This window comes from Callithrix jacchus, chromosome 22, assembly GCF_049354715.1.
Source record: "Callithrix jacchus isolate 240 chromosome 22, calJac240_pri, whole genome shotgun sequence".
Taxonomy (NCBI): Eukaryota; Metazoa; Chordata; class Mammalia; order Primates; family Cebidae; genus Callithrix; species Callithrix jacchus.
Window position 1 is genome coordinate 40,548,939 of NC_133523.1, and position 25,934 is coordinate 40,574,872.

Below are 25,934 nucleotides of genomic sequence, written 5' to 3' on the forward strand. Positions count from 1 at the left end.
TTTCCCCTTCACTGGACACTTCTCCTTCCTGCCGCCTTGGGAAGAAGGTGCCTTGCTTCCCCTTTGCCTTCTCAGCCATGTGGAACTGTGAGTCAATTACACCTCTTTCCTTTATAAATTACCCAGTCTCAGAAAGACAAAAAAAACAATTAAGATATCAGTGCAGGTAGCCCCGCCCCCGCCGCGCGCCGCTCAGTTGTCTGGCCCTGTTGACCCACGGCCCACGATCTACCGACCCAAGAATCAGCCCGGCCCTCTAGTACACCATGTCTGGCTCCTCCAGCGTCGCCGCTATGAAGAAAGTGGTTCAACAGCTCCGGCTGGAGGCCGGACTCAACCGCGTAAAAGTTTCCCAGGCAGCTGCAGACTTGAAACAATTCTGTCTGCAGAATGCTCAACATGATCCTCTGCTGACTGGAGTATCTTCAAGTACAAATCCGTTCAGACCCCAGAAAGTCTGTTCCTTTTTGTAGTAAAATGAATCTTTTCAAAGGTTTCCCAAACCACTTCTTATGATCCAGTGAATATTCAAGAGAGCTCCATTTGAAGCCTGTACAAAAGCTTATCCCTGTAACACTTGTGCCATAATATACAAACTTCTATTTCTGTCAGTCCTTAACATCTACCTCTCTGAATTTTCATGAATTTCTATTTCACAAGGGTAATTGTTTTATATACACTAGCAGCAGCATACAATAAAACTTAGTAAGAAAAAAAAAAAAAAGATATCAGTGCAAGAAATAAATAAATAAATAACCCAGTCTCAGGCAGTTCTTCACAGCAGTGTGAAAATGGCCTAATACACCAGGGCGCTGCCAAAAGGGTCCTTAAAGGCTTTGTTCCCCAACATCAGTTTCGCCACTTGGAAACAAGAGGCCAGAAATTGCTGCAGGCAGGGAACAGAGGTCTTATGCATGCTATGGACTGAAATGTGTCCCCTTATCCCCCAACATTCATATGTTGAAGCCCCCAACCCCCAATATGACTGTATCTGGGGATAGAGTCTTTAGGAGGTAATTAGGTTAAATGAAGTCCCAAGGTGAGATCCTAATCTGATAAGACTATGACGTTATAAGAAGAGAAGGGGCCAGGTGCAGCGGTTCATGCCTGCAACCCCACAGCTCTTTGAGAGGCCGAGTCTGGAGGATCACTTGAGCCCAGGAGTTTGAGACCAACCTGGGAAACAGAATGAGACCCTGCCTCCAAAAAAAGAAAAAATAAATTTTTTAAAAGAGAAGAGAAAGCTGTCTCCCCGACAATGTGAGGACACAGTGAGAAGGTCACTGTCTGCAAACCATGAAGACAGCTCTCCTCAGAACCTGAACGTACTGACACCCTGATCTCATACTTCCAGCCTCCAAAACTGTGAGAAAACAGAATTCTGTTGTTTCAGCCACCCAGTCTGTTGTATTGGCTCACAGCACTCTGAACTGACTTAAGACAGTCTAGAGGGTAGATTTTGTTAGAAGAGAAAGAGACCTCTAAGAAGGTGAGGATGTGCCTAAGACCCTTCCCAGTGTAGCTCCGGCAGTCCTCAGCCTCCGTCTTCCCTGGGTCTTCATGGATGACAAAGAAACCCCCTTCACAAAAAATTACCATTGACTGGGTCTGCGAAAGACCCAGTGGGATTCACAGGAGCTCACATCAGGGTCACTGGAGCCACAGACTCACCACTTCTGGGATCTCACCACTAGCACTAAATCTGGGAATAGAAAACCTCACCCAGTGTGGAGCCCAAGGAGCAAGCTTCTAGTCTGGGAAATCCTGTGTCTTTTGATGGCACTCCCAATTCCTCCTTCCTTGGCTGTAATCCACAATTACTGTGGTCTACAGAGCCCTGTGTGTCTAGCTCCTAGACAATAATCCAAGTGGCAGAAATACTTTCTATTTATTAAAATTCATTCTCCCATTCTTCCCTTCAGTAACAAGAGGATTGTGGCTGCCCAATTAGAAGCAACATCTGGGCTGGACATGGTGGTTCATGGCTGTAATCCCAGCACTTTGGGTAGCCAAGGTGGGAGGATCATTTGAGCCCAGGAGTTCGACACCAGCCTTAGCAGTGTAATGAGACCCCATCTCTATGAAAGCAAAGAGAGACAGAGAAACAAAAAAACGAACAAATAAACAACACCTGCCAGCCTCCCTGTTAACTAGGTATGCTCTTGCACCTAAGTTCAAGCCCTTATGAGGTCAAGCGATGTGTGCAGTTCCTGGTCAGCTCCTTATAAACAAAGATGCTGGCCCTTGACTGTCTTCCTTTATTTCTTTTGTGCATCAGTCTAGATATTTTCTAGAGGCCTGACTTGATCCTGTCTTCTGTTGTGTCTATCTGTTGTTAAGCACATTGACTGAGTCACTTGTTGTTATTATTATTTGTGTAATTTTAAGGGGTGCAAGTGCAGTTTTGTTACATGGATATATTGCATAGTAGTGACGTCTGGACTTTCGGTGTAACCATCACCTGAATGGTGTACTTTGTATCCATTGAGTCACTTCTCATCCCTCATCCCCCACCAGGGCCTCACTCTCCCCAGTTTCCAATATCTATTATTCCACCCTCTGTCTGTGTATACATATTATTTAGCTTCCACTAATAAGTGAGAACACAGGGCATTTGAAGTTCTGTTTCTGAGTTATTCCACTTAAGAAAATAGCCTCTAGTTCCATCCATGCTGCTGCAAAATACATGATTTCATTCCTTTTTATGGCTGAGTAGTATTCCATTGTATGGGTGTGTGTGTGTGTGTGTGTGTGTGCATACACATAGATATATATATATAAAACATTTTCTTTATCCAATCATCTACTGCTGAATACTTAGGTTGATTTCATATCTTTGCTATTGTGGACAGGACTGCTGTAAACATACAAGTGCAGGTATCTTTTTTTTTTTCTTTTCTCTCTGTCTCTCTTTTTTTTTTTTTGAGATAGAGTCTTGTTCTGTTGCCCAGGGTGGAGTGCAGTAGTGTGATTGCTGCTCACTGCAACCTCTACCTCCTGAGTTCAAGCAATTCTCATGCCTCAGTCTTCTGAGTAGCTGGGATTACAGGTATGTGCCACCATGTCCAGTTAATTTTTTGTATTTTCAGTAGAGATAGGGTTTCTCCATGTTGACTGGGCTGGTCTTGAACTCCTGACCTCAGGTGATCCACCCACCTCAGCCTCCCAAAATGTTGGGATTACAAGCATGAGCCACAGTGCCTGGTTATCTTTTTGATGTAATGATTTATTTTCCTTTGGGTATATACCCCATAGTGGAATTGCTGGGTCAAATAAATGGTAGTTCTATTTTTATTTTTATTTTTAGAAATTTCCATACTGTTTTCTGTTTTCTATGGAGACTGTACCAATTTACACTCCCACCAACAGCATATAAATGTTCTACTTTCTGATTTCTTTATTTCAGTTATGGTACTTTTCTACTCTATAATTGCCATTTCTCTGGTAAAATTACCCATCCTTTCATATAATCCCTACTTTTTTTCTCTTTTGTCTTGAGCATATTAATTCTAGCTATTTAAGATCCTTGTCTGGTAACTCCAATGTTAATATTAGCCATGGGTCTATTTATACTATCTGTTTTTTCTCTTGCTTTTCAGTCATTTCATCTTGCCTCTAGCATGCCTAGCTATTGAATACCAGAAATTGTATATGAAAAATTATACATATTCCTCCAGAAATTCTCCTTATGCAGATAGAGTGGGGCTCATCACTTTAATTCAGTCAAAAACTGGGCTGAATCTAGACTGGGTTGTCATTTTGGAAAGGCTCTGTGCATATCTAGTTTGCACTTGCTCATGAATTTTCAACTTGAAGCCTGGGTTATAACCTGGGGGTCCATGGCCCTGGAAGTTCTTGAACTCTTCTTGTCTCTCCAGCATTACAAGTCTGCCAAAAGTCTATTCTGCTTTTCAGAGGCTTTCTTATTGGCATCTTCGACTCTACCCCATGTAGCTTCAGAGTTCTGCAATATCCTAAAACAAGAACCAGCCTGAACACCCTCATGAAGCAGAAAATCATTAGGCTTTTTTTAACTTCTCCTTTCCCCAGGTCCTAGTCCTTCAAGTCTAATTTTGTCCTTCCTGCTCTGTGAGGGTCTGAGAAGGATACTTCTGCCCAACTCATCTGCCCAGAACTTCAGTCTCCTTCACCATGCCCAGAAGCATCATATGCCCTGGAGGCAGGAACTACAGAATGTTGGCTCAGTTCACCTCGCTATACTGTTTCCCCATATTTGGAATTTTGTTCTCTTGACTCCTAGTTGCCTCAGCAGCTCACCAATGCTTTGAAATAATCATTGCTGCTTTTTACATTTTTTTTTTTTTGAGACAGAGTCTCACTCTATCACTAGGCTGAAGTGCAGTGGTATGATCTCTGCTCACTGCAACCTCCACCTCCTGGGTTCAGGCGATTCTCATGCGTCAGCCTCCCGAGTAGCTGGGGTTAGAGGCACGTGCCACCACACCCAGATAATATTTATATTTTTAGTAGAGATGGGGTTTCACCATGTTGGCCAAGATGGTCTCAGTCTTCTGACCTTGTGATCCACCTGCCTCAGCCTCCCAAAGTGCTGGGATTACAGGCGTAAGCCACCATGCCCAGCCACTTTTTACATTTTTAATTGGCTTTTCAAATTACTCCGAGCAGCACTATTAGTCTTTCACAAATGATTTCATCATTTATAGAATCATGGGTTGTTGTATTTTGAGATTTTTGGTATTCATAGCTTAGCCTGTACCCTGACTAACATATAACTTGGCACCTGGTAATGGTGCTGTAGTAACAAAACCCTTAAATATGTGACATTAGCTTAACAATCAGGCAACAGGTAATTTAAAAAACAGATTTTCAGCTGGGCACAGTGGCTCACACCTGTAATCCCAGCACTTTGGGAGGCTGAGGTGGGCAGATCACCTGAGGTCTGGAGTTCAAGACCAGCCTGGCCAACATGGTGAAACTCCATCTCTATAAAAATACAAAAATTAGGCAGGCATGATGGCAGGTGCCTGTAATCCCAGCTGCTTGTTGGCTGAGGTGGGAGAATTGTTTGAACCCAAGAGGCAGAGGTTGCAGTAAGCCCAGATTGTGCCGTTGCACTCCAGCCTGGGTGACAGAGCAAGACTCCATCTCCAAAAAAATAAAACAGGTTTTGCAGACCTCATGGCCAATGATCTCATGGGGCTGTGTAAAATCATTTGATAGAAAAGTCATCTGTAATAACATAGAAGACAGTTTGCATGCTTATGAAGTCTCTGGTTTAGGGAGCGTTTTAAAAATAGGGTTTTTTAAATTGTAGTAAAATATATATAACATAAAATTTGCTATTTTAACCACTTTTAAGTGTGCAATTAAATGGTAGTAATTGCATTCACAATGTTGTGAAACCATCTCCACTATCAATTTCTAGAACTTTTCATCACCCCAAACAGAACTCTGTAACTGTTGTTTAGGAAATAATTTGTTGTTATAATTTTTAAATTGAGATACCATTCATCTACTACAAAACTCACTTCCTTTAAAGTATACAATTTAGTATATTATATATTCACAAAGTTGTGCAACCATCACCACAATCTAATGCTTGATCTCTTTCATTGCTCTAAAAAGAAACCCCATACCTATTAGGAGTCACTCTCCATCTCTTCCATCCTCAGCCCTTGGCAACCCTAATCTACTTTCTGTCTATGTAGATTTGCCTGTTCAGGACATTTTATAAAGATAGAATCATACAGTATGTGGCCTTTTGTGTCTGGCTTCTTTCAGTTAACATAATGTTTTCTGGGTTCATCCATGTTTTATCATGTGTCCAAATTTCATTCTGTTTTTAATGGCTGAGTAACATTCCATTGTATGGGTATCCTAAATTTTATTTATCTATTCATCAGTTGAGAGATATTTAGGTTATTTCTATTTTGGAAATCTTATAAATAATACTGCTCTAAACATTCATGTATGAGTTTTTGTGTGAACATATGTTCTTGAGTATATATCTAGGAGTGGAATTGCTGGGCCATATGGTAACTCTATGTTTAACTTTTGAAGAACTGCCAAGTTGGTTTCCAAAGTTGCTATACAATTTTACATTCCCCATCAGCAATGTAAGAGAATTATAATTTTTCCACATCTTTTCCAAGACTTGTTGTTGTCTGTCATTTTTATTATAGCCATCATAGTGGGTGTAAAGTATCTCATTGTGATTTTGATTTGCATTTTCCTAATGACTAATGATGTTGCCTTCTTTTCATGCACTTCTTGGTCATTTGTATATCTTCTTCAAAATAATGTGTGTTCAAATTGTTTTCTCATTTTAAATTGGGATTGTTTATATTTTGTTGTTGTTGAGTTGCAACAGTTATACTATATATGATACACATATAATATATATACTGGATGCTAGATTCTAACTTTATATATAATTTACAAATATTTTATCCCATTCTGTTTGTTGTCTTTTTACTTTCTTGATGGTATCCTTTAAAGCATGAAAGGTTTACAATTTGATAATGTCCCATTTATCTTTTTCTGTAGTTGCTTATCCATTTCATGACATATTTAATAAACCATTGCCTAGTCTAAGATCATCAAGACGTACTCTATGTTTTCTTCTAAGATTGAATAGTTTTAGCTGTTATGATTAGGTCTTTTATTTGGTTTGCGTTAATTTTTGTATATGGTGTGAGGTAGGGGTCCAGCTTTATTCTTTTGCTTGTGAATATCCAATTATCCCAGCACCACTAGTTAAAAGGGCTATTCCTTCCCCCATTAAATGATCATGGCACTCTTGTTGAAAATCAATTGACCATGAATGTGGGAGTTTATTTCTGGACTCTCAATTCTATTCCATTGGTCTATATGTCTTCAGGGGAATGATTTTTAGAAGTCAGGATATTGATGTATTCTGGCTACTTCCTGCTGCTTTTAACAAATAATAGGTCAGAAATGCTCCCAGGCAAGAAATGGCCACTTCACAAACAATGATGGACAGAAGTAAAATTCAGCAAAGGAAAGAGGCATTTTCTTTCTTTAGCCTAACATCTAAATGTATTGTGAGGCTTAGAGTCTTACAGATTGACAAGGTTACTACCTCTAAGCAACAAGAGAGAGACTTCAAGCCTTTTGAGGATTGACATTAAGATTTCATGGCCAGAAAATGAGAATCAGACCAGTAGCAAAAATCTGATTTCATATATTATTGTTCCATTCAAGATTGTTGTTTCCAATGGTCTCAAATAGCTGCTATAAATATGGGGTGATCACAGGAACTATCAATGGCTTACAGACACCTTATGTAAGCTCACTGCACCATCTGCAAAGTTGTCTTGCCAAAGAGTGAGATTTAAATTTGATTGAGCTTCTAATTCTAAATACTAGTTTACAGGATAAACAGGGAATAGAGGAATACATTAAGAAACCCTGCAGGGATGCAGTCAGCAGAATTCAGAATGTGGAAAAGCTATAGGAGAAAATGACCTGGTTTCTCAAAAAAATAACTGCAAGAAATTAAATAATGATCCATGCTACAATATGGATGAATCTTAAAAACATTATGCTAAGTGAAAGAAGCCAAACACAGAAGCCCACATATTGTATGATTTCATTTATATGAAATAACCATAATAGGCAAATCTGTAGAAAAGGAAGAAAGTGAGTGGTTGCAGGGGCTGCCAACTGGCTTGGGGCTTCTTTTTTGGGGTGATGAAATGTTCTAGAATTAGATAATGGCAATAGTTGCACAACTCTGTGAATATACTAAAAGCCATTTAATTGTAACCTTTAGATGGATAGATTGCATTATTTTCTCTAAATAAAGCTGTTTAAAAATCACAAAGAAAAAAGAAGGGAAGATGTATTAGTTGGATGAAATATATGGACTTTGTTTTGATCCTGATTGAAAATGTTTTAAATTATGAGACATTTGGACAAATTTAACTGACTAGATACTTGGTGATATTAAGAAAGCATTCGCCAGGCACAGTGGATCATGCCTATAATCTCAACACTTTGGGAGGCCAAGGTGGGAGGGCTGCTTGAGCCCAGGAATTCATGACCAGCCTGAGCAACATAGCAAGACCCCATCTCTACAAAAATAATAATAATAATAATTAATTAGCCAGGCAACCATGTAGTTCCAGCTACTTGGGAGGCTGAGGTGGGAGAACCACTTGAATCCAGGAGGTGGAGGATGTAGTGAGCTGTGATCATGCCACAGCACCCCAGCCTGGGCAATGGAGCAAGACCCTGTCTCAAAAAAAATTAAAAGAAAATATTTTTAATACTGAGGGGGTATTGTAATGATATTGTAATTACATTTTTAATAGTAGTTATCTCTTGGAGATACATACTGAAGTGTTTATGGGTTAAATACCATGTCTGAAATTTGCTTTAAAATAATCAAATCATAACGGAAAGTAGGAGGATATAGATGAAATTAGACTGACATATATTGAGAATTGTTGAACATAAGAAGGTTCATTATACATTTTCTCTGCTTTTGGACAGTTCAAAATTGCCCATAACAAAAAGAAAAAAAAATCTGAATGATTAAGAATTATGTCTAGAAGAGATCTTGAGGGGTGGGACTCATAAATGGAATTGATTGGAATCAAACACACCAAAAACTTAACAAACATTTGAGAAAATTTTCTTACTAAGGCAACCATAAGCCTTATCTATAAAAGACTAATTCCTCAATATCTCAGAGAAGTGAGCTGACTTCTGCAGTTGCTTTTGCCATAGGGCACTTGTTTATTCTGAGAGCAAGCAGGAGGCAGAAAATCTGGGCCTTTTCCCAATAGACATCCACTTACTGGTAGAGAATGGGGTCAAAGCTATACTCTGAGACTTTGGCAGATACTCGAGATGGCTCAAGGGCAGAGGTATTTTCCCCTTAGGATATCTGTAAAACCTACACCCAGGTGATGCAGGACATTGAAAATCTAAGCAAAAAGTCTCTGGAAAGCAGAATGGAACTTTCAGTAGTCTCCCAGATAAAGCTTAGAGTTTAGGATTCACTGGAGAAGAGCCTAGAATCTGAGACACCAGATTCTCAGATGAAAACTTGAGAAAACTCTGCATTAACGAGAGGTAGAGTAAGCATTACCAGCACTGCAACCACCTCTAACTTACTACAGTTTCTGACTGGGCTAAGATAGGCATCCACGACTCAATAAACTTAACATAGAAAAGACTAAATCCCCTCTGAAGGAAGATAAATTATCTAAAATATCTATAACTTTTACACCCCATGATCAGCATTCAGTCAAGCATTATTAAACATACCAAGGAAATGATCATATGACAGAACACCAAAAGAAAAAACAGACACTAGAAACAGCCCCACAAATAAAAATTTTTTAAATAAAATTTTTAAGAATTGGTATGTGTAAAAAATTCAAATGGAAGTTCTAGAATGGAACATTTTAATATCTGAAATTAATACTTATTAGATGGTTTTAACAGCAAATTAGACATAACAGAAGAAAAAATTAACTGAAAGCCATGTAACTCAAAGGCATGTCAATGGAAAATATCCAAACTGAACCACCAAAAGAAAAAGAATTGAAATAAAGAAACAAGCACGAGGAATATGTGACACACAGGATAAAGGTCTAACATACATGTAATTGGAGTCTCTGAAGACATCCATAGAGGAAATGGTGCAGAAGCAATATTGGAAGACATAACATCTGCAAATGTTTCAGAACTGATGAAAGACACCAATCCACAAATTCAAGAAGTTTTTCAAACCCAAAATAAAATAAACACAAAGGAAATCAAACACAGACATATTATAGTAAAACTCCCAAAAGACAAAGGCACAGAGAAAAGTCTTAAAAGCAGTCATATAAAAGAAGGTACATTGCCTTCAAAGGAGGAGCATTAAAGCTGACGGCTGACTTCTCAACCAGAAGACAATGAATTCTATTTTTTAAGTGCTGAGAGAAAGTAAATGCCAACCTAGAATATATACTCAGTGAAAATAAGATTATGACATACTGTAGTCCCAGCTTAAACATACTATGCAAGATTCTTTTTAACTTTATGGCCTCAAACTAATATTGAGTTACTTAATGAATAATCTTTGAACACCTAGATAATTTATAAGTATGGGTTAATAAATAAGATTTTAAAAAGAAAATGAGGAAGAAAAACAGACTGTATCATACTATCTGGATGATGGGCAGAAATAGTAAAACTAGAATTTGATTTTTTTTTCTGTCTTTAAAATGGCAAAGGGATCTTATTCAGTCCGCTCTCAGTAGGACATAGTGAAAAGTTATTCTTTATCTTTTGTGAAATTTGTCCAGGTAGCAGAGGTTCTTGCCTTACTAAATACTCTTGTTTGAGAAGATTTAATTTTTTCTTTCTTTTTGTTGACTTTTGTCATATTGTTGTTTATTTTTAAAACATGCAGTAAAAGATTCTCACTTAGAAAGAGATAAATTTCCTTATAGTTACTTCTACTATATTTATTTGTATTTTATTTGAGACAGAGTTTCATTCTGTCACTCAGGCTGGAGTGTAGTACTATGATCTTGGCTCACTGCAACCTCCACCTCCCAGGTTCAAGTGATTCTCCTGCCTCAGCCTCCCAAGTAGCTGGGACTACAGGTACCTACAACCACACCAGGCTAATTTTTTGTATTTTTAATAGAGATGGGTTTCACCATGTTGGCCAGGCTGGTCTCAAACTCCTGACCTCAGGTGATCCACCCACTTCAGCCTCCCAAAGTACTGGGATTACAGGCATGAGCCACTGTGCCTGGCCTATATTATTTTTAATTTTTTTGTTTTTTGAGACAGGGTCTCACTCTGTCACCCAAGCTGTAGTGCAGTGGTGCAATCACGGCTCTCTGCAGCCTTGAATTCCCAGAGCCAAGTGACAATCCCACCTTGGCCGGGACCACAGGCATACACCACCATGCCCAAGTAATTAAAAAAAAAAATTGTAGAGACAGAGTCTCCCTATGTTGTCCCGGCTGATCTCAAACTCCTGAGTTCAAGTGATCCTCCTTCCCTGGCCTCCCAAAGAGTTGAGATTACAGGTGTGAGCCACTGTGCCTGGCCTATTTTTTAATATCTTGATTGTCATTATGGTTAATAGGGTAGCCAAACTATAATTATTTCTTTCTCTTAGGCAATTATGCACCTATCTTAGTCAAGTGATCAGTATCTTAGACTATTCTTTTTGATGTTGCCTTTCATAAAATCAGACTATAAATTCAGAAAAATTAAAAACCATCAGGATGCTTGTACATTCAGAGGACAATTCTTTTTGATGTTGTCTTTCTTTTTTGTTTTCTTTTTCTTTTACTTTTTTTTTTTTTTGAGATAGAGTCTGGCTTTGTCACCCAGGCTGGAGTGCAGTGGCATGATCTCAGCTCACTGCAACCTCCACCTCCCAGGTTCAAGAGATTCTCCTGCCTCAGGCTCCTAAGTAGCTGGGATTACAGGAGTGCTCCACCAGGCCCAGCTAATCTTTGTATTTTTAGTAGAGATGGGGTTTCACCATGTTGGTCAAGCTGGTCTCAAACTCCTGACCTCATGATCCGCGCACCTCGACCTCCTAAGGTGCTGAGATTACAGGTATGAGCCACCATGCCCAGCCAATATTGCTTTTCATAAAATCAGACTATAAGTTCAGAAAAATTAAAAACCATCAAGATGTGTATATATTCAAAATAATCTTTGGCCATTCAAAGCACCAAAGATTCGTTCCCTCACCTTGTAACCCACCACGGGAAATACACACACAGGGTGGGATGCTAGAAATCATAAATATATTTGATGGGGTTTTTTTTTTGGCTTTTTTTTTTTTTTTTTGAGATGGAGTCTCACTCTGTCATCCAGGATGGAATGCAGTGGCGTGGTCTTGGCTCACTGCAACCTTTGACTCCCAGTCAAGCAATTCTCTTGCTTCTGCTGGAGAATGTTGCCCAGGCTGGCCTTGAACTCCTGGGCTCAAGCAATCCACCTGCCTTGGCCTCCCAAAGTGCTGGGATTACAGGCATGAGCCACCACACCCAGCCTATATTTGATATGCTTCTATTTTTAAAATGATTCAACAATGGTGCAAAACTTCTCTGATTTTTGAACACACAGTGTGAAAAATGCTTTCAAATTAAAAAGACAAGCCCAGACTTCCTTAATTTTGTGCATTAAATGTCACTATTATAAATATATCTCAGAGATTGTTCACTTTTACAGAATGATGATATGTCAATATCTTCAATGTCCATAATCTGTTCTTGCCCCCAGGAGAAACACTGATGTAATTCTCTTGGAGTAATTATGTAGTATGCCCTAGTAGAGCATTCTACTTTCTTCTTATTAGATAGTATTAGTCACTGTAGTAAATACCCCAGCATTATCTAGTCCCATAATCAATAGGTGACTTCTGCTTTCCTTTCATGCTTTCCTGAAGGTTAGCTGGAAACTACAGGCCAGAAATTGGGTCTTGGACAAACAAAAAACAAAGTGCCTTGATGAACAGACAATACTCGATACCCTGAGCTACTGACCCTTCAAGAAATAGACTCACTGGGTTTAGGCTTTCCCATGTGTATGAGTCTGTTTTCATGCTGCTGATAAAGACATACCCAAGACTGGGTGATTTATTTAAAAAAAAAAAGGTTTAATGGACTCACAGTTCCACATGGCTGGGGAGGCCTCACAATTATGGCAGAAGGCGAAAGGCATGTCTTACATGGCAGCAGGCAAGAGAGAACTTGTGCAGGCAAACTCCTGCTTATGAAACCATCAGATTGCTCTCTGCTTCTCCTGTTCAACAGACAGCAGCATCTTCTCGTGCATTGCTAGCTGCGTCCCTGAGACACCATAGTGAAGGTGAAGGCCAGAGTCAATGGATTTGGTGAAACTGGGCACCTGGTCACCAGGGCTGCTTTTAACTCTGGTAAAGTGGATATTGTCACCATCAATGATCCCTTTATTGACCTCAACTACATGATCTACATGTTCCAGTATGATTCCACCCATGGCAAATTCCATGGCACTGTCAAGGCTCAGAACAGGAAGCTAGTCATCAATGGAAATCCCATCACCATCTTCCAGGAGCGAGATCCCTCCAAAATCAATTGGGGTGATGCTGGCATTGAGTCCATCATGGAGTCCACCGGCATCTTCACCACCATGAAGAAGGCTGGGGCTCACTTGCAGGGAGGAGCCAAAAGGGTCATCATCTCTGCCCGCTCTGCTGACACCCCCATACGTTTGTGATGGGTATGAACCATAAGAAGCATGACAACAGCCTCAAGATCATCAGCAATGCCTCCTGCACCACCAACTATTTAGTGCCCCTGGCCAAGGTCATCCATGACAACTTTGGTATTATGGAAGGACTCATGACCACAGTCCACGCCATTATTGCTACCCAGAAGACTGTGGATGGCCCCTCCGGGAAACTGACGTGATGGCCTCAGGGCTCCCCAGAATATCATCCCTGCCTCTACTGGCACTGCCAAGGCTGTAGGCAAGGTCATCCCTGAGCTGAATGGGAAGCTTATCGGCACGGCCCTCTGTATTCCCACCACCGATGTGTCAGTTATGGACCTGACCTGCCATCTGGAAAAACCTGTCAGATATGATGACATCAAGAAGGAGGTGAAGAAAACATTGGAGGCCCCTCAAGGGCATCCTGGGCTGCGCTGACACCAGGTTGTCTCCTCCGACTTTGGAAGTAGCACCCACTCTTCCACCTTCGATGCTGGGGCTGGCATTGCCCCCAGTGACACTTTGTCAAGCTCATTTCCTGGTATGACAATGAATTTGGCCACAGCAACAGGGTGGTGGACCTCATGGCCCACATGGCCTCCAACAAGTAAGACCCCCAGACCACCAGCCCCAGTGACAGCATGAGAGAAAGAGAGAGGCCCTCACTGCTGGGGAGTCCCTGCCACACTCCATCCCCCACCACACTGAGAATCTCCCCTCCTCACAGTTTCCATTCAGATCCCCTGAAGAGGGAGGGGCCTAGGGAGCTCCACTTTGTCGAGTACCATCAATAAAGTCCCCTGTGCTCAGCCAAAAAAAAGAACAAAAACCTTCAGATCTCATGAGACTTATTCACTGTCACAAGAACAGCACAAGAAAGACCTGCCCACATGATTCAAATACCTCCCACTGTGTCCCTCCCACAACACGTGGGAATTGTGGGAGCTACACTCCAAGATGAGATTTCGGTGGAGACACAGTCAAACCACATCACCGTGTAAACCAGCATTGTCACACCAAGTAGACACCTGTGATATTTTGTACCAGGAACAGAACCAGGATTTCCAGAATCCTTTCTAGTCCATAAGTAAATTATTTCATGACAACTAACCTATATCTAATAAAAATTTTTTAAAAATCAGACTCCTATTTACATAGAACAAAATGAAACTGATGAAGGAAATCTACTTGTGGTTATTTACTTTTAATATTATTGAGACTTGCTTTACAAATGTTTTATCTTTTTATAGGGATAGGAAGAAGCTCTTTTCCTTTCTTCGTGACCCACTGCCAACTCTCAATTTAACATTTATACTTGTGGAAATTGGAGTGAAAGCCTTTCAGTAGTATTTTTCCATCTGACTCTTCCAAATTCTGGAAAACATATCCTGTGTCAAATCTCAGTATAAATTATAAACTGTCTGGGTGCAGTGGCTCACGCCTGTAGTGCTAACACTCTGGAAGGTGGGGCTTGAGCCCAGGAGTTTGAAACCAGCCTGGGCAATACAGCGAGATCCCATCTCTACAAAACATCACTTTTTAAAAAAATTAGACAGGCGAGGTAGCACACGCCTGTAGTCCCAGCTAATCAGGAGGCTGAGGTGGGCAGAGTGCCTGATCCCAGGAAATTGAAGCTACTGTGAGCCATGATTGTACCACCACATTCCAGCCTGGGTAAAAAGACTGTCTAAAAAAAAATTATAAGCTAAAAAATCATCAGAGACTGAAATAATAGTTCAAATCAGAATGCAGATGAATGCTTTTATGATGGGTAAGGTTGAGAAAAATTATAACTGCCCCTCAACAAAGAACATTGGTTGTGCTTGAATTCTATGGTTACAATATATCAATAAATCACTGAACCATATTTATGTATGCACCTCTGGAGAGATCCCTAATGATTCTGATACAAATATGAAAGACATCAATTGACCCTGTCTGTGTAACTACTTAGAATAATGGGTAGATATTGTTACAAATAACTTCATCCTTTCTGATCATGCGGAGTAACTTCATCCTTCATGACAATGCCACATTTTCACGGATTTAATTTGCATTGGCTCCCATTGTTGCAAGGAATATAATTAGACAAATCAACTGTATTACCAAGGCTATACTGACAATATTATATGTGAGAATAAAGCCAGTTAATCTAGTATGAAAAGCCCACCATTATGGAACAAAGGCTGATATGTGGAACTTCATTTGTAGAATGAGATTCTACAAGCCCTCCAAGGAAATTCAACCAGTACCTATGCTGTGGCTTACAGGATCTCAGCCCAGACTTAAAGGATCTTGAAGGAGAAATCACCCATAAATGTAGGCAGTAGGGCGCAGTGGCTCACACCTGTAATCCCAGCACTTTGGGAGGCTCCTGAGATCAGGAGTTTGAGATCAGCCTGGCTACATGGTGAAATCCTGAATCTACTAAAAAAATACAAAAATTAGCTGGGCATGGTGGCATATGCCTGTGATCCCACCTTCTCCAGAGGCTGAGGTATGAGAATTGCTTAAACTCAGGAGGTGGAGGTCACAGTGAACCAAGATCGCGCCATTTCACTCCAGCTTTGGTGACAGAACAAGACTCCAACTCAAGAAAAAAAAAAAAAAAAAAGTAGGCAGTAAAAGAAAGAGTTCAGACAAATAGAGTCCAATCCAAATATACAACTCTGGCTCCCTTACATAATCTCCGGACAGAAGCTAATTCTCTGGTTTTAGCAGTGCTCACCACCACATAATTCTAGATTTACTAACCATACAACAAGGAGGCCTCTGTGTGCAATGAACACCTCTTGTTTTATCTATGTAAGTTGACCAAGCCAAACAGGACAGAGCCAACACTATGTAAAGGCATAATTCAGAGACCATGTGAAATAGCCACCATTGGCTCCAAAGTGCTTGTAATCCCAGCACTTTGGGAGGCCAACGCAGGAGGATCCTCCCACAGCACATTTAATTCCATCTCAAAGGGCAGTGACTTCTCCTGGAAGAAGTCACTCTCATGGAAATTGGAGTCCTGGAGACTTCAAGGGTCCTGTCTGTCTGCATGGGTTCCCACTGATCCTCTCAGTTCCAGTCTGCCCTGGCTTCCCCACTTCATATCCCATCTTCCCTTCCCAACACCTGCCCTGCTGACTTCAGGCTGTACCAGCAGATGCAGAGAGAGCAGCCTTATATATATATATATGGATGCAACAATGCATACAGTCAAATCCCTATCACCAATCCCTTGTGAATTGTGATATTCAGCTTCCTATGTCCATTTACCTAGATGATATGGTTTGGCTGTGTCCCCACTCAAATCTCATCTTGAATTGTAGCTCCCATAATTCCCAGGTGTTGTGGGAGAGACCTGGTGGGAGATAATAGAATCATGGGGGCAGTTTCCCCCATACTGTTCTCATGGTAGTGAATAAGTCTCACGAGATCTGATGATTTTATAAGGGGTTTCCCCTCTCACTTGCTTCTCATTCTGTCTTGCCTGCCACCATGTAAGACATGCCTTTTCCCTTCCACCACGATTGTGAGGCCTCCCCAGCCATGTGGGACCGTAAGTGCATTAAACCTCTTTTTCTTTATAAATTACCCAGTCTTGGGTATGTCTTTATCAGCAAACTGAGAACAGGCTAATCCACTAGACCTAGTACCCAGTTATTCGATCAAACACTAACCTAGGTGTTATTGTAAAAGTATTTTGGCATGTGACTGACATCTACTATCAGTTGACCTTAAGTAAAGGAAATTATCCTAGATAATCTGGGTGAGTCTGATTCAATCAGTTGAAAGGCCTTTGGTGAAGCAGAACTGAGGTTTCCCTGAGGAAGAAGCAGTTTCCTTTAGAATGACATCAATTCCTGCATGAGAGCTCCCAGCCTACCTTGTGGATCTTGGACTTACCTGGCTAGCCCCCAAAATGGCAGAAGCCCATTCATTTGTAACAAGTAAATATATAAGGCCAGGCATGGTGGCTCATGTCTGTAATCCCAGCACTTTGGGAGGTCAAGGCAGGCAGATCACCTGAGGCCAGGAGGTCGAGACCAGCCTGGCCAACATGGCGAAACCCTGTCTCTACTAAAAACAAAAACAAAAACAAAAATTATCTGGGTGTGGTAGCAAGCACCTGTAATCCCAGCTACTTGGAGGCTGAGACAGGAGAATCCCTTGAACCGGGGAAAAGGAGGTTGCAGCGAGCTGAGATTGCTCCACTGCACTCTAGCCTGGGCAACAGAGCAAGACTCTGTCTCAAAAAATAAAATACATAAATACATAAATAAATACATGTACACATACATGCATGCATATATACATGTATATGTATATATGTTTATGTGCATATATCTTAGTCTGTTTTGCTTTGCTATAAAAAAATTACCTAGGCCAGGCACGGTGGCTCACACCTGTAATCCCAGCAGTTTGGAAGGCCAAGGTGGGTGTATCACAAGGTCAAGAGATGGAGACCATTCTGGCCAACATGGTAAAACCCTGTCTCTACTAAAAATACAAAAAAAAAAATAGCAGGATGTGGTGATGGAAGCTTGTAGTTCCAGCTACTCAGGAGGCTGAGGCAGGAAAATCGCTTGAATCCTGGAGGCAGAGGTTGCAGTGAGCCAAGATCACACTCCTGCACTCCACAGAGTGAGACTCCATCTTAAAAAAAAACAAAACCTGAGCTTGGGTAATTCACAAAGAAAAGAGGTTTATGTGACTCACCAGTCTGCAGACTGTACAAGAAACAAGGAGTCAACATCTGCTTCTGGTGAGGGCCACAGACTTCTTCCACTCATGGCAGAAGTGGAAGGGTAACTGGCATGTGCAAATCACATGGCAAGAGAATGAATGAGAGAGAACGGGAAGATGCCAGGCTCTTTTTAACACCCCGCTCCCAGGGGCACTCTTGCAGGAGCTAATAGATAACTCATTCATTACCAAGAGTCCAGCACCAAACCATTCATGAGGAATCCACCCCTATGGCCCAAACACCTCCCATTAGGCCCCATCCCCAACATTAAGGATCAAAATACAACATGAGGTCTGGCAAGTCAAATATCCAAATTCTACCAGCATATACGCATACGTATATGCATACGTGTATATATCATATCTATATCTCCCAGTGGTTCTGTTTTTCTGAGAACCGTGATGGACACCTGGATACATATATCTCACTCTTATATATCCACATCTCACACTTCATCATTCTCTTTCTCTTACTGACCCCTGGCTGGTACTCTGCTCTCTCACAGAGCAAACCCAGAGGAGATACTTTATTTTGCTCGTATTGCACTTTTCTACTTGCTCTTGAGTGTCTGTCTTTTAAAAGCTTATATGAGAACTAACAACTCTTTTTCATGCATTCCTTCATTTGTTCCACAAACTTTTTTTTTGAGATAGGGTCTTACTGTGTCACCCAGGCTGGAGTGCAGCGGCGGTATGATCTTGGCTCATTGCAACCTCTGCCTCCTGGGCTCAAATGATCCTCCCACCTCTGCCTCCTAAGTAGCTGGAACTATAGGCACGTGCCTCCAGGCCCGCTAATTTTTGTATTTTTTGTAGAGATGGAGTTCCATCATGTTGCCCAGGCTGGTCTCAAACTCCTGGACTTGGGTGATCTGCCCGCCTCAGCCTCCCAAAGTGCTGGGATTATAGACATGAGCCATTCTGCTTGGCCTACTTCATGAACTTTGGAACACCATGCACAAGCATACCCTGTGCTATGCTGTGCTGTCTGACGACACACAGGTTACAATACTGATAATGATCCCTCCCCTCACAGACATCACAGTCCGGTGAGGGGAGGACTAGAGAAGGAGAGGGGTTGGGGAGAAGGATATTAGCTATTAGTTATATATTAGTTATCTACTGCCATATAACAGTTTACACCAGACCAGGCATTGTGATGCACGCTTATAATCTTGGCGCTTTGGGAGGCCAAGGCAGGAGGATCGCTTGAGCCCAGAAGGCCGAGGCTGCAGTCAGCCATGATCATATCACTGCACTCCAGCCCAGGCAACAGAGTGAGAAACTGTCTTAAAAAGACAAAAACAAAACAAAAATTACACCAAAATGTATTGTCTTAAAACAAAAAAAACACTTATGTTCTCTCTAGTTCCAACAGTTAAGAATCTGGGTGAGGGTAACCGGGTGCCATTAGCTGTAGGTTCCTCAAGGCTAGAGTCAGGGGGCTGGCTGGAGCCGCAGGCATCTCAGGGTGGAAAATCCGCTTCCAAACTCACTCATGGCAGTGGGCAGCCCTCAGGTCCTTGCTGGCTGTTGGCTGGAAGCCTAAGTTCCTTGCCCCATGAGCCTATCCCCAGCATGACATCCTTTTCCGCAGAGCAAGCAAGGCAAGGTGGAGAGGACCAGCTGGACATAAACCAGTCTTCCCAGGAACCTGTCTTCCAGAAGTGACATCCCATCCCTTCTGCCGTATGATGTTTGTTAGAAGCTTGTCACTATGCCCAATCTACAAAGGGGCGTAGGTCCCAGAAGGGCAGGAATACCAGGAGGCAGGACCACTGGAGGTCATCCTACCACAAGCAAACATACTAAGATGTTATGATAATAAATATGATCATGGCTCCACCTGCTGGGAAACAATGGCAGACAGTGTGATGAGGTGGAAAGTTTTTGTTTGAACCGTTCTTTTTTTTTTAAATTTAGACCAAGTGTCACTCTGTCACCCAGGCTGGAGTACAGTGGTGCAATCTTGGCTCACTGCAACCTCTATACCTCCCGGGTTCAAGCGATTCTCCTGCCTTAGCCTCCTGAGTAGCTGGGATCACAGTTGCCTGCCACCATGCCCAGCTGATTTTGGTATTTTTAGTAGAGATGGGGTTTTGCCATCTTGGTGAGGCTGGTCTCCAACTCCGGGCCTTAAGTGATCCATCTGTCTCTGCCTCCCTACGTGCTGGGATTACAGGCATGAGCCACCACTCCTGGCCTTAGTTTAAACAGTCTGACTTCATAGTTGTGTTGCCAGATAAAGCAAGGTCACTCACATTTATCATGATCAAGTAGGATTTATCCCAAGGATGCAAGGATGGTTTAACATTTGCAAATCAGTCAATGTGATACATCATATCAATAAAATAAGAGACAAAAAATATGATAATTTCAATTGATGCTGACAAAACCTTTAATACAATTCAACATCTCTTCACAATAAAACCCTCAAAAAATTGGGTATAGAAGGAACATACCTCAACACAATAAAAGTCATATATGACAGACATATAGCTAGTATCATACTGAATGGGGAAAAACTGAAAGTCTTTCCCCTACGATCTGGAGCAAGAGAAGGATGCCCATTTCCACCACTGTTCTTCAACATAGTACTGGAGGTCCTAGCTACAGCAATCAGACAAGAGAAAGAAATAAAGAGCATCCAGGTCGGAAAGGAAAAAGTCAAATTATCCTTATTTGCAGATAATGTGATTTTATAGTTGGCAAAAACCTAAGGGCAAAAGATCAGAATAGACAGTTTTCAGAAGACACACAAAATGGCAAACAGGTATATGAAAAGGTACTCAACATCACTGATCATCAGAAAAATGCCTATCAAAACTACAGTGAGCTATCACCTCACCCAAGTTACAATGGCTTTTATCCAAAATATGTAATAACAAATGCTGGCAAGAATGTGGAGAAAAGGGAACCTTTGTACACTGTTGTGGGGATGTAAATTCATACAGCCACTCTGGAGAACAGTATGGAGGTGGCTCAAAAAAACTATAAATAGGCCAGGTGTGGTGACTCACGCCTGTAATCCCAGCACTTTGGGAGGCTGAGGCAGGCAGATAATGAGGTCAAGAGATTGAGACTATCCTGGCCAACACAGTGAAACCTTATCTCTACTAAAATACAAAAATTAGCTGGGCATGGTGGTGTGTGCCTGTAGTCCCAGCTACTCGGGAGGCTGATGCAGGAGAATCACTTGAAGCTGGGAGGCAGAGGTTGCAGTGAGCCAAGATTGTGTCACTGCACTCCAGCCTGGCACCTGGGCGTAAGAGCGAGACTCTATCTCAAAAACAAAACAAAACAAAAACTATAAATAGAACTACCAATCCCATGGGATCCACCAATCCCATTCTATGCATATACCCAAAAGGAAGAAAGTCATTGTATCCAAGAGATATCTGTTCTCCCATGTTTGATGCTGCACAGTTCACCACAGCCAAGATTTAGAAGCAACCTGAGTTTCCATCAATAGACATGTGGATAAAGAAAATGTGGCTGGGCACAGTGGTTCATGCCTATAATCGCAGCACTTTGGGAGGCCAAGGTGGGTGGATCACCTGAGGTCAGGAGTTCAAGACCATCCCAACCAACATGGTGAAGCCCCATCTCTACTAAAAAAAAAAACAAAATTGGCTGGGTGTGGTTTTGGGTGCCTGTAATCCAAGCTACTCAGGAGGCTGAGGCAGGATAATTACTTGAACCCAGGAGGCAGAGGTGGCAGTGAGCCAGGATCATGCCACTGTACGCCAGCCTGGGCAACAAGAGTGAAACTCTATCTCAAAAAAAAAGAAAAAAAGAAAGAAAGAAAAAGAAAAGAAAATGTGGTGCCTATGACACAATGGGGTACTTCTCAACCATAACAAAGATTGAGATCCTGTCATTCGCAACAAGATGGAGGGAACTAGAGATCAGTAGGTTAAGTGAAATCAGCCCAGCATGGAAAGACAAACATCCCATGTTCTCACTCATGTGTGGGAGCTAAACATGAAAACAACTGAGTTCATGGAGATGGAGAGCAGAAGGACGGTCATCAGAGGCTGGGAAGGGTAGTGAGGCAGGGGGAAGCGGGGATGGTTAATGGGTACAATATAGTTGTAAAATGAATAAATTCTAGTATTTGATAGCACAACAGTGTGACTACAGTCGACAATAGCTTGTTGTACATTTTAGGGCTGGGAGCAGTGGCTCATGCCTGTAACCCAGCACTGTGGGAGGCCAGAGTGGGCAGATCACTTGAGGCAAGGAGCTTTAGAACAGCCTGACCAACATGATGAAACCTCGTCTCTGCTAAAAATACAAAAATTAGCCAGGCATGGTGGCGTGCACCTGTAATCCCAGCTACTCAGGAGGCTGAAGCAGGAGAATTGCTTGAACACAAAAGATGGAGGTTGCAGTGAGCCGAGATCGCACCACTGCACTCCAGCCTGCATGACAGAGTTCAAAAAAAGAAAAGAAAAAAAACCCATACCTCATTGTACATTTTAAAAAACTAAAATAGTGTATCTGGGATGTTTGTAACACAAAGAAATTATAAATGCTTGAGGGGACAGATACCCCATTTACCCTGATGTGATAATTACACATTCATTGCATGCCTGTATCAAAATATCTCATGTATCCCATAAATGTATATACCTAATATGTACCCATAAAAACATTTTTAAAAGAATTTTTTTAAAATGTCAGTTAAATTTGAATTTCAAATAAACAACAAATACATTTTTAGTATCAGTATAGCCCATGTAGTATTTGGGATATACTTACCCTTTTTTTTTTAGATGGAGTTTCACTCATGTTGCCCAGGCTGGAATGCAGTGGTGTGCTCTTGGCTCACTGCAACGTCTGCCTCCCGGGTTCAAGAGATTCTCCTGTGTCAGCCTCCCAAGCAGTTCGGGCCACCACACTCAGCTAATTTTTGTATCTTTCGTAAAGACAGGGTTTCACCTTGTTGGCCAGGATGGTCTTGCTCTCTTGACCTTGTGATCCAGGTCAAGACCTCAGGTGATCCGCCCGCCTTGGCCTCCCAAAGTGCTCGGATTACAGGCGTGCACCACCTCGCCCGGCCTTTTTTTTTTCTTTCTTTCTTTTCTTTTTTTTTTAAGACAGAGTCTTAAAAATGATCAAACCATGGCGGGTACTATTTACAGGGAAGTTAAGTAACTTGCCTAATGTCACACCGCTTGGGATGCATGCACAGTGGCTCACACCTGTAACCCAACACTTTGAGAGGCAGAGGCAGAATTGCTTGAACCTAGATGTTTGAGACCCGCCTGGGCAACATAGTGAGACCTTATCTCTACACACACACAAATATTAAATTAGCCAGGCATGGTGGTGTATGCCTTTGGTCCCAGCTACTTGGTAGGGTTGAGTCAGGAGGATCATTTGAGACCAGGAAGCCAAGGCTGCAGTGCCATGTGCATACCACTGCACTTCAGCCTAGGCGACAGAGCAAAACTATCTCAAAAACATAAATAAATTAATTTAAAAATTAAATAAAATGCAATTCTCCAACCATTAACAAAGGGGGTGTCAAAAAGTAATGAAAAAAAAAAGGATTTTAAAAAAGTTTTAAGGAACATAAAGGTAATTTTAAAAATGTAAAATAGAAGTGAATAGGTTTTTTCCCTGCAGCTACACACTAAGAGATACTGTTTTGCATAATAAAACCGTGTAAAGAATCTGTCCCGATAGCGTAGCTGAAAATGTTCCCAAGAACGCCCATCTTGTTTTGCTGTGCAGTCAGGAGCCCTGAGTTCCTGTCACCACCTGTTCTGTTCATTTAAGACTGTCCTTGGAAAGATAATTGGAACAAAAGAGGCTTGTGCGATTCTCCTAGAAATTGTTGCCAATCTTGAGAAAAATAGTCTCCCAGCGAAGCCTGCGATTCTGATTGGTTGTCTTCCTTGATCATCTGTTGCCATGGTGACAGCCATCATCTCTCTATTATTAAAAGGAAGAAATGCCTGTAGGTTTTCTCTCTCTAAACCAGAAGAGGATCATTGGAATTTTTCTCCCACAAACATAATGGAAATAAAAGCCTGTGACTCTGCTAGATTTTTTTTTAAACAAAGACATTGAGAGTCCTGTCTCATTTAAATGAATCAAAGCACTCATCCCCGAGCACAGATAGGCATAAATGCTGGTAGCTGTGGGCATTGCCGTTGTGGTCAGCTGTCATCTTAACTTCATCAGAGCGCCCACTATGGGAAATGAGAGAACAGCAGGGCTAGCCCAGCTAGAAGATCCCCTTCCCTCCCTTCCTCTCTGGAGGGTTCATCACCCCGACTAGCCAGGCTTGCAATGGAGGGCAGAACTAGGGACAGAAATCCCTGGATATTCTGCCAAGGGTGGGAGGATGGACCCTCCTGCTCTTCGCCCCCATCATGGTCTCCTGTTGTGTACCAGGCATTGTTCTATGCCCTCTATGCTCTCCATGCTCACCGCAACCCCTTAAGTGGGGAATTCTGACTGCCCTACCTGCAGATGAGGACTCCAAAACCAGACAGGTTAAGTCTCCTGCCCAAGGTCACACAGCCAGAAACTGGAGGAGCTACGAGTTAAAACCAGGTCTCTCTGACAGTAGGCAAAGAACTTCAATGTAGAGGGAATTTGGTAGGACTCAAAAGGCTCCAAATCCACCCTCAAGAGAAACTTTTCAGGACTGATTGCATTTCTCAGCAACAGGCATCCAACACCCAGCTGTCTAATACTCAGGGTAATTCATGGCTAATGGTTATTGAGCTCTCATTATGTGCTATGTTCTGGGCTAAGTACTTTAGATGTATAATCCCACTAAATCCTCCTGACAAATTTTGGGAGAAAAATTACAATTGTGCCCATTTCACAGAAGAAAAGACTTAGGTTCAGAGAGGCCCGTCGAATTGCCCCAGGTCACACAGCTAGGATGCATTGGAGCCAGGTTTGTGAACTCGTGTTTGCCTGGCTCCAAAGCTTCTACTCTTCTCCAGTCCACTATTTAGAAAGACAGACCAGCTTTGGACATGGGTGTGGGCATGAGTCAATGCAGAAAGTGCTTTCTGGGCCCAGGTAAAGGCCCTGCCATTTTCCAGTTTGCTACTTCGTTTTTTGTTTTAGTTATTTATGGCTGTATAACAAATCACCCCAAGATACAGCAATCCCACCACTCAGTATACACCCAGAGGAAATGAAATCACCATGTCAAAGAGATCTCAGCACTTCCATGTTCACTGAAGCACTACTCAAACTAGCCAAGATATGGAATCAACCTAAGTGGCCGTCAACAGATGAATGGATAAAGAAAATGTGGTGCATAGACAGGATGGAGTGCTAGTCTGCCTTAAAAAGAAGGAAATCCTCCTGTCACTTGCAACAATATAGACAAACCTGGAGGATACTGGAAGCGAAATAAGCCAGGCAAAGAAAAACAGATACCACATGATCTCACTCATATGGGGAATGTAAAAAAGTTAAACTAAGTAGAGAGTAGAAAGGTAATGGTTATGGGTGGTGGGGAGTTGGGGAGATGTTGATCTAAGGGCACAAATTTTTAATGAGATAGGAGGAATAAGTTCAAGAGATCTATTGTATAATATGGTCACTATGGTTAATTACAGCTATAATTATTCTATAATTATCTAATTATACTATAATATTCAGCAATGTATTTTACTCTTGAAAATTACTAAGAGAATTAAAAATCACACCCCAAACCTGGGGACTTAAAGGAACAACAATTATTTATTTTACTCACAAATCTGTAGTTTGGAGGTTTGCAAGGGACATTTCTCTGCTCTCCAAGGTGTTAGCTGGATAGCATCAGAATCTGCTTACAAAAAGACAACTACTTTCCTAGCTATTTCCTGGGAAGTGTGGGCTTGGAACCTCATTCCTCTTCATATGGGCCTTTCCTCTGGCTGCTTGAACTTCCTCACAAGATGGTGGCTGGATTTCAAGAGCAAGCATCCTAAGAAAACAAGGCATGG

At 41.7% G+C, this 25,934-nt stretch overlaps 1 protein-coding gene and 1 pseudogene across 11 annotated transcripts in view; one reads left to right on the plus strand and one right to left on the minus strand.

Annotated features, from left to right (window-relative positions):
• The window catches only part of PPP5D1P (uncharacterized), a 105,092-nt pseudogene that overhangs the window by 61,878 nt on the left and 17,280 nt on the right, over positions 1-25,934 (minus strand). For 2 of the 10 annotated variants that reach the window (XR_013531007.1, XR_013531008.1), the window contains exon 4: positions 167-25,915. The exons of 7 other annotated variants lie outside the window; for them this stretch is intronic. The product of XR_013531007.1 is annotated as an uncharacterized PPP5D1P, transcript variant X8 (transcript). Of the gene's footprint in view, positions 1-166 lie in introns of those variants that run through there. One more of the 10 variants, XR_013531009.1, reaches the window with a different exon arrangement.
• On the plus strand, positions 166-724 carry LOC128930422 (guanine nucleotide-binding protein G(I)/G(S)/G(O) subunit gamma-5). Its single transcript, XM_054249361.2, has one exon. The coding sequence runs from the start codon at positions 267-269 to the stop codon at positions 471-473; it is 207 nt and encodes a 68-aa protein (XP_054105336.1). The 5' UTR covers positions 166-266; the 3' UTR covers positions 474-724.

Coding starts and splice junctions, on each gene's coding strand:
- LOC128930422 (XM_054249361.2), top strand. CDS start 267: ATGTCTGGCTCCTCCAGCGTCGCCGCTATGAAGAAAGTGGTTCAACAG.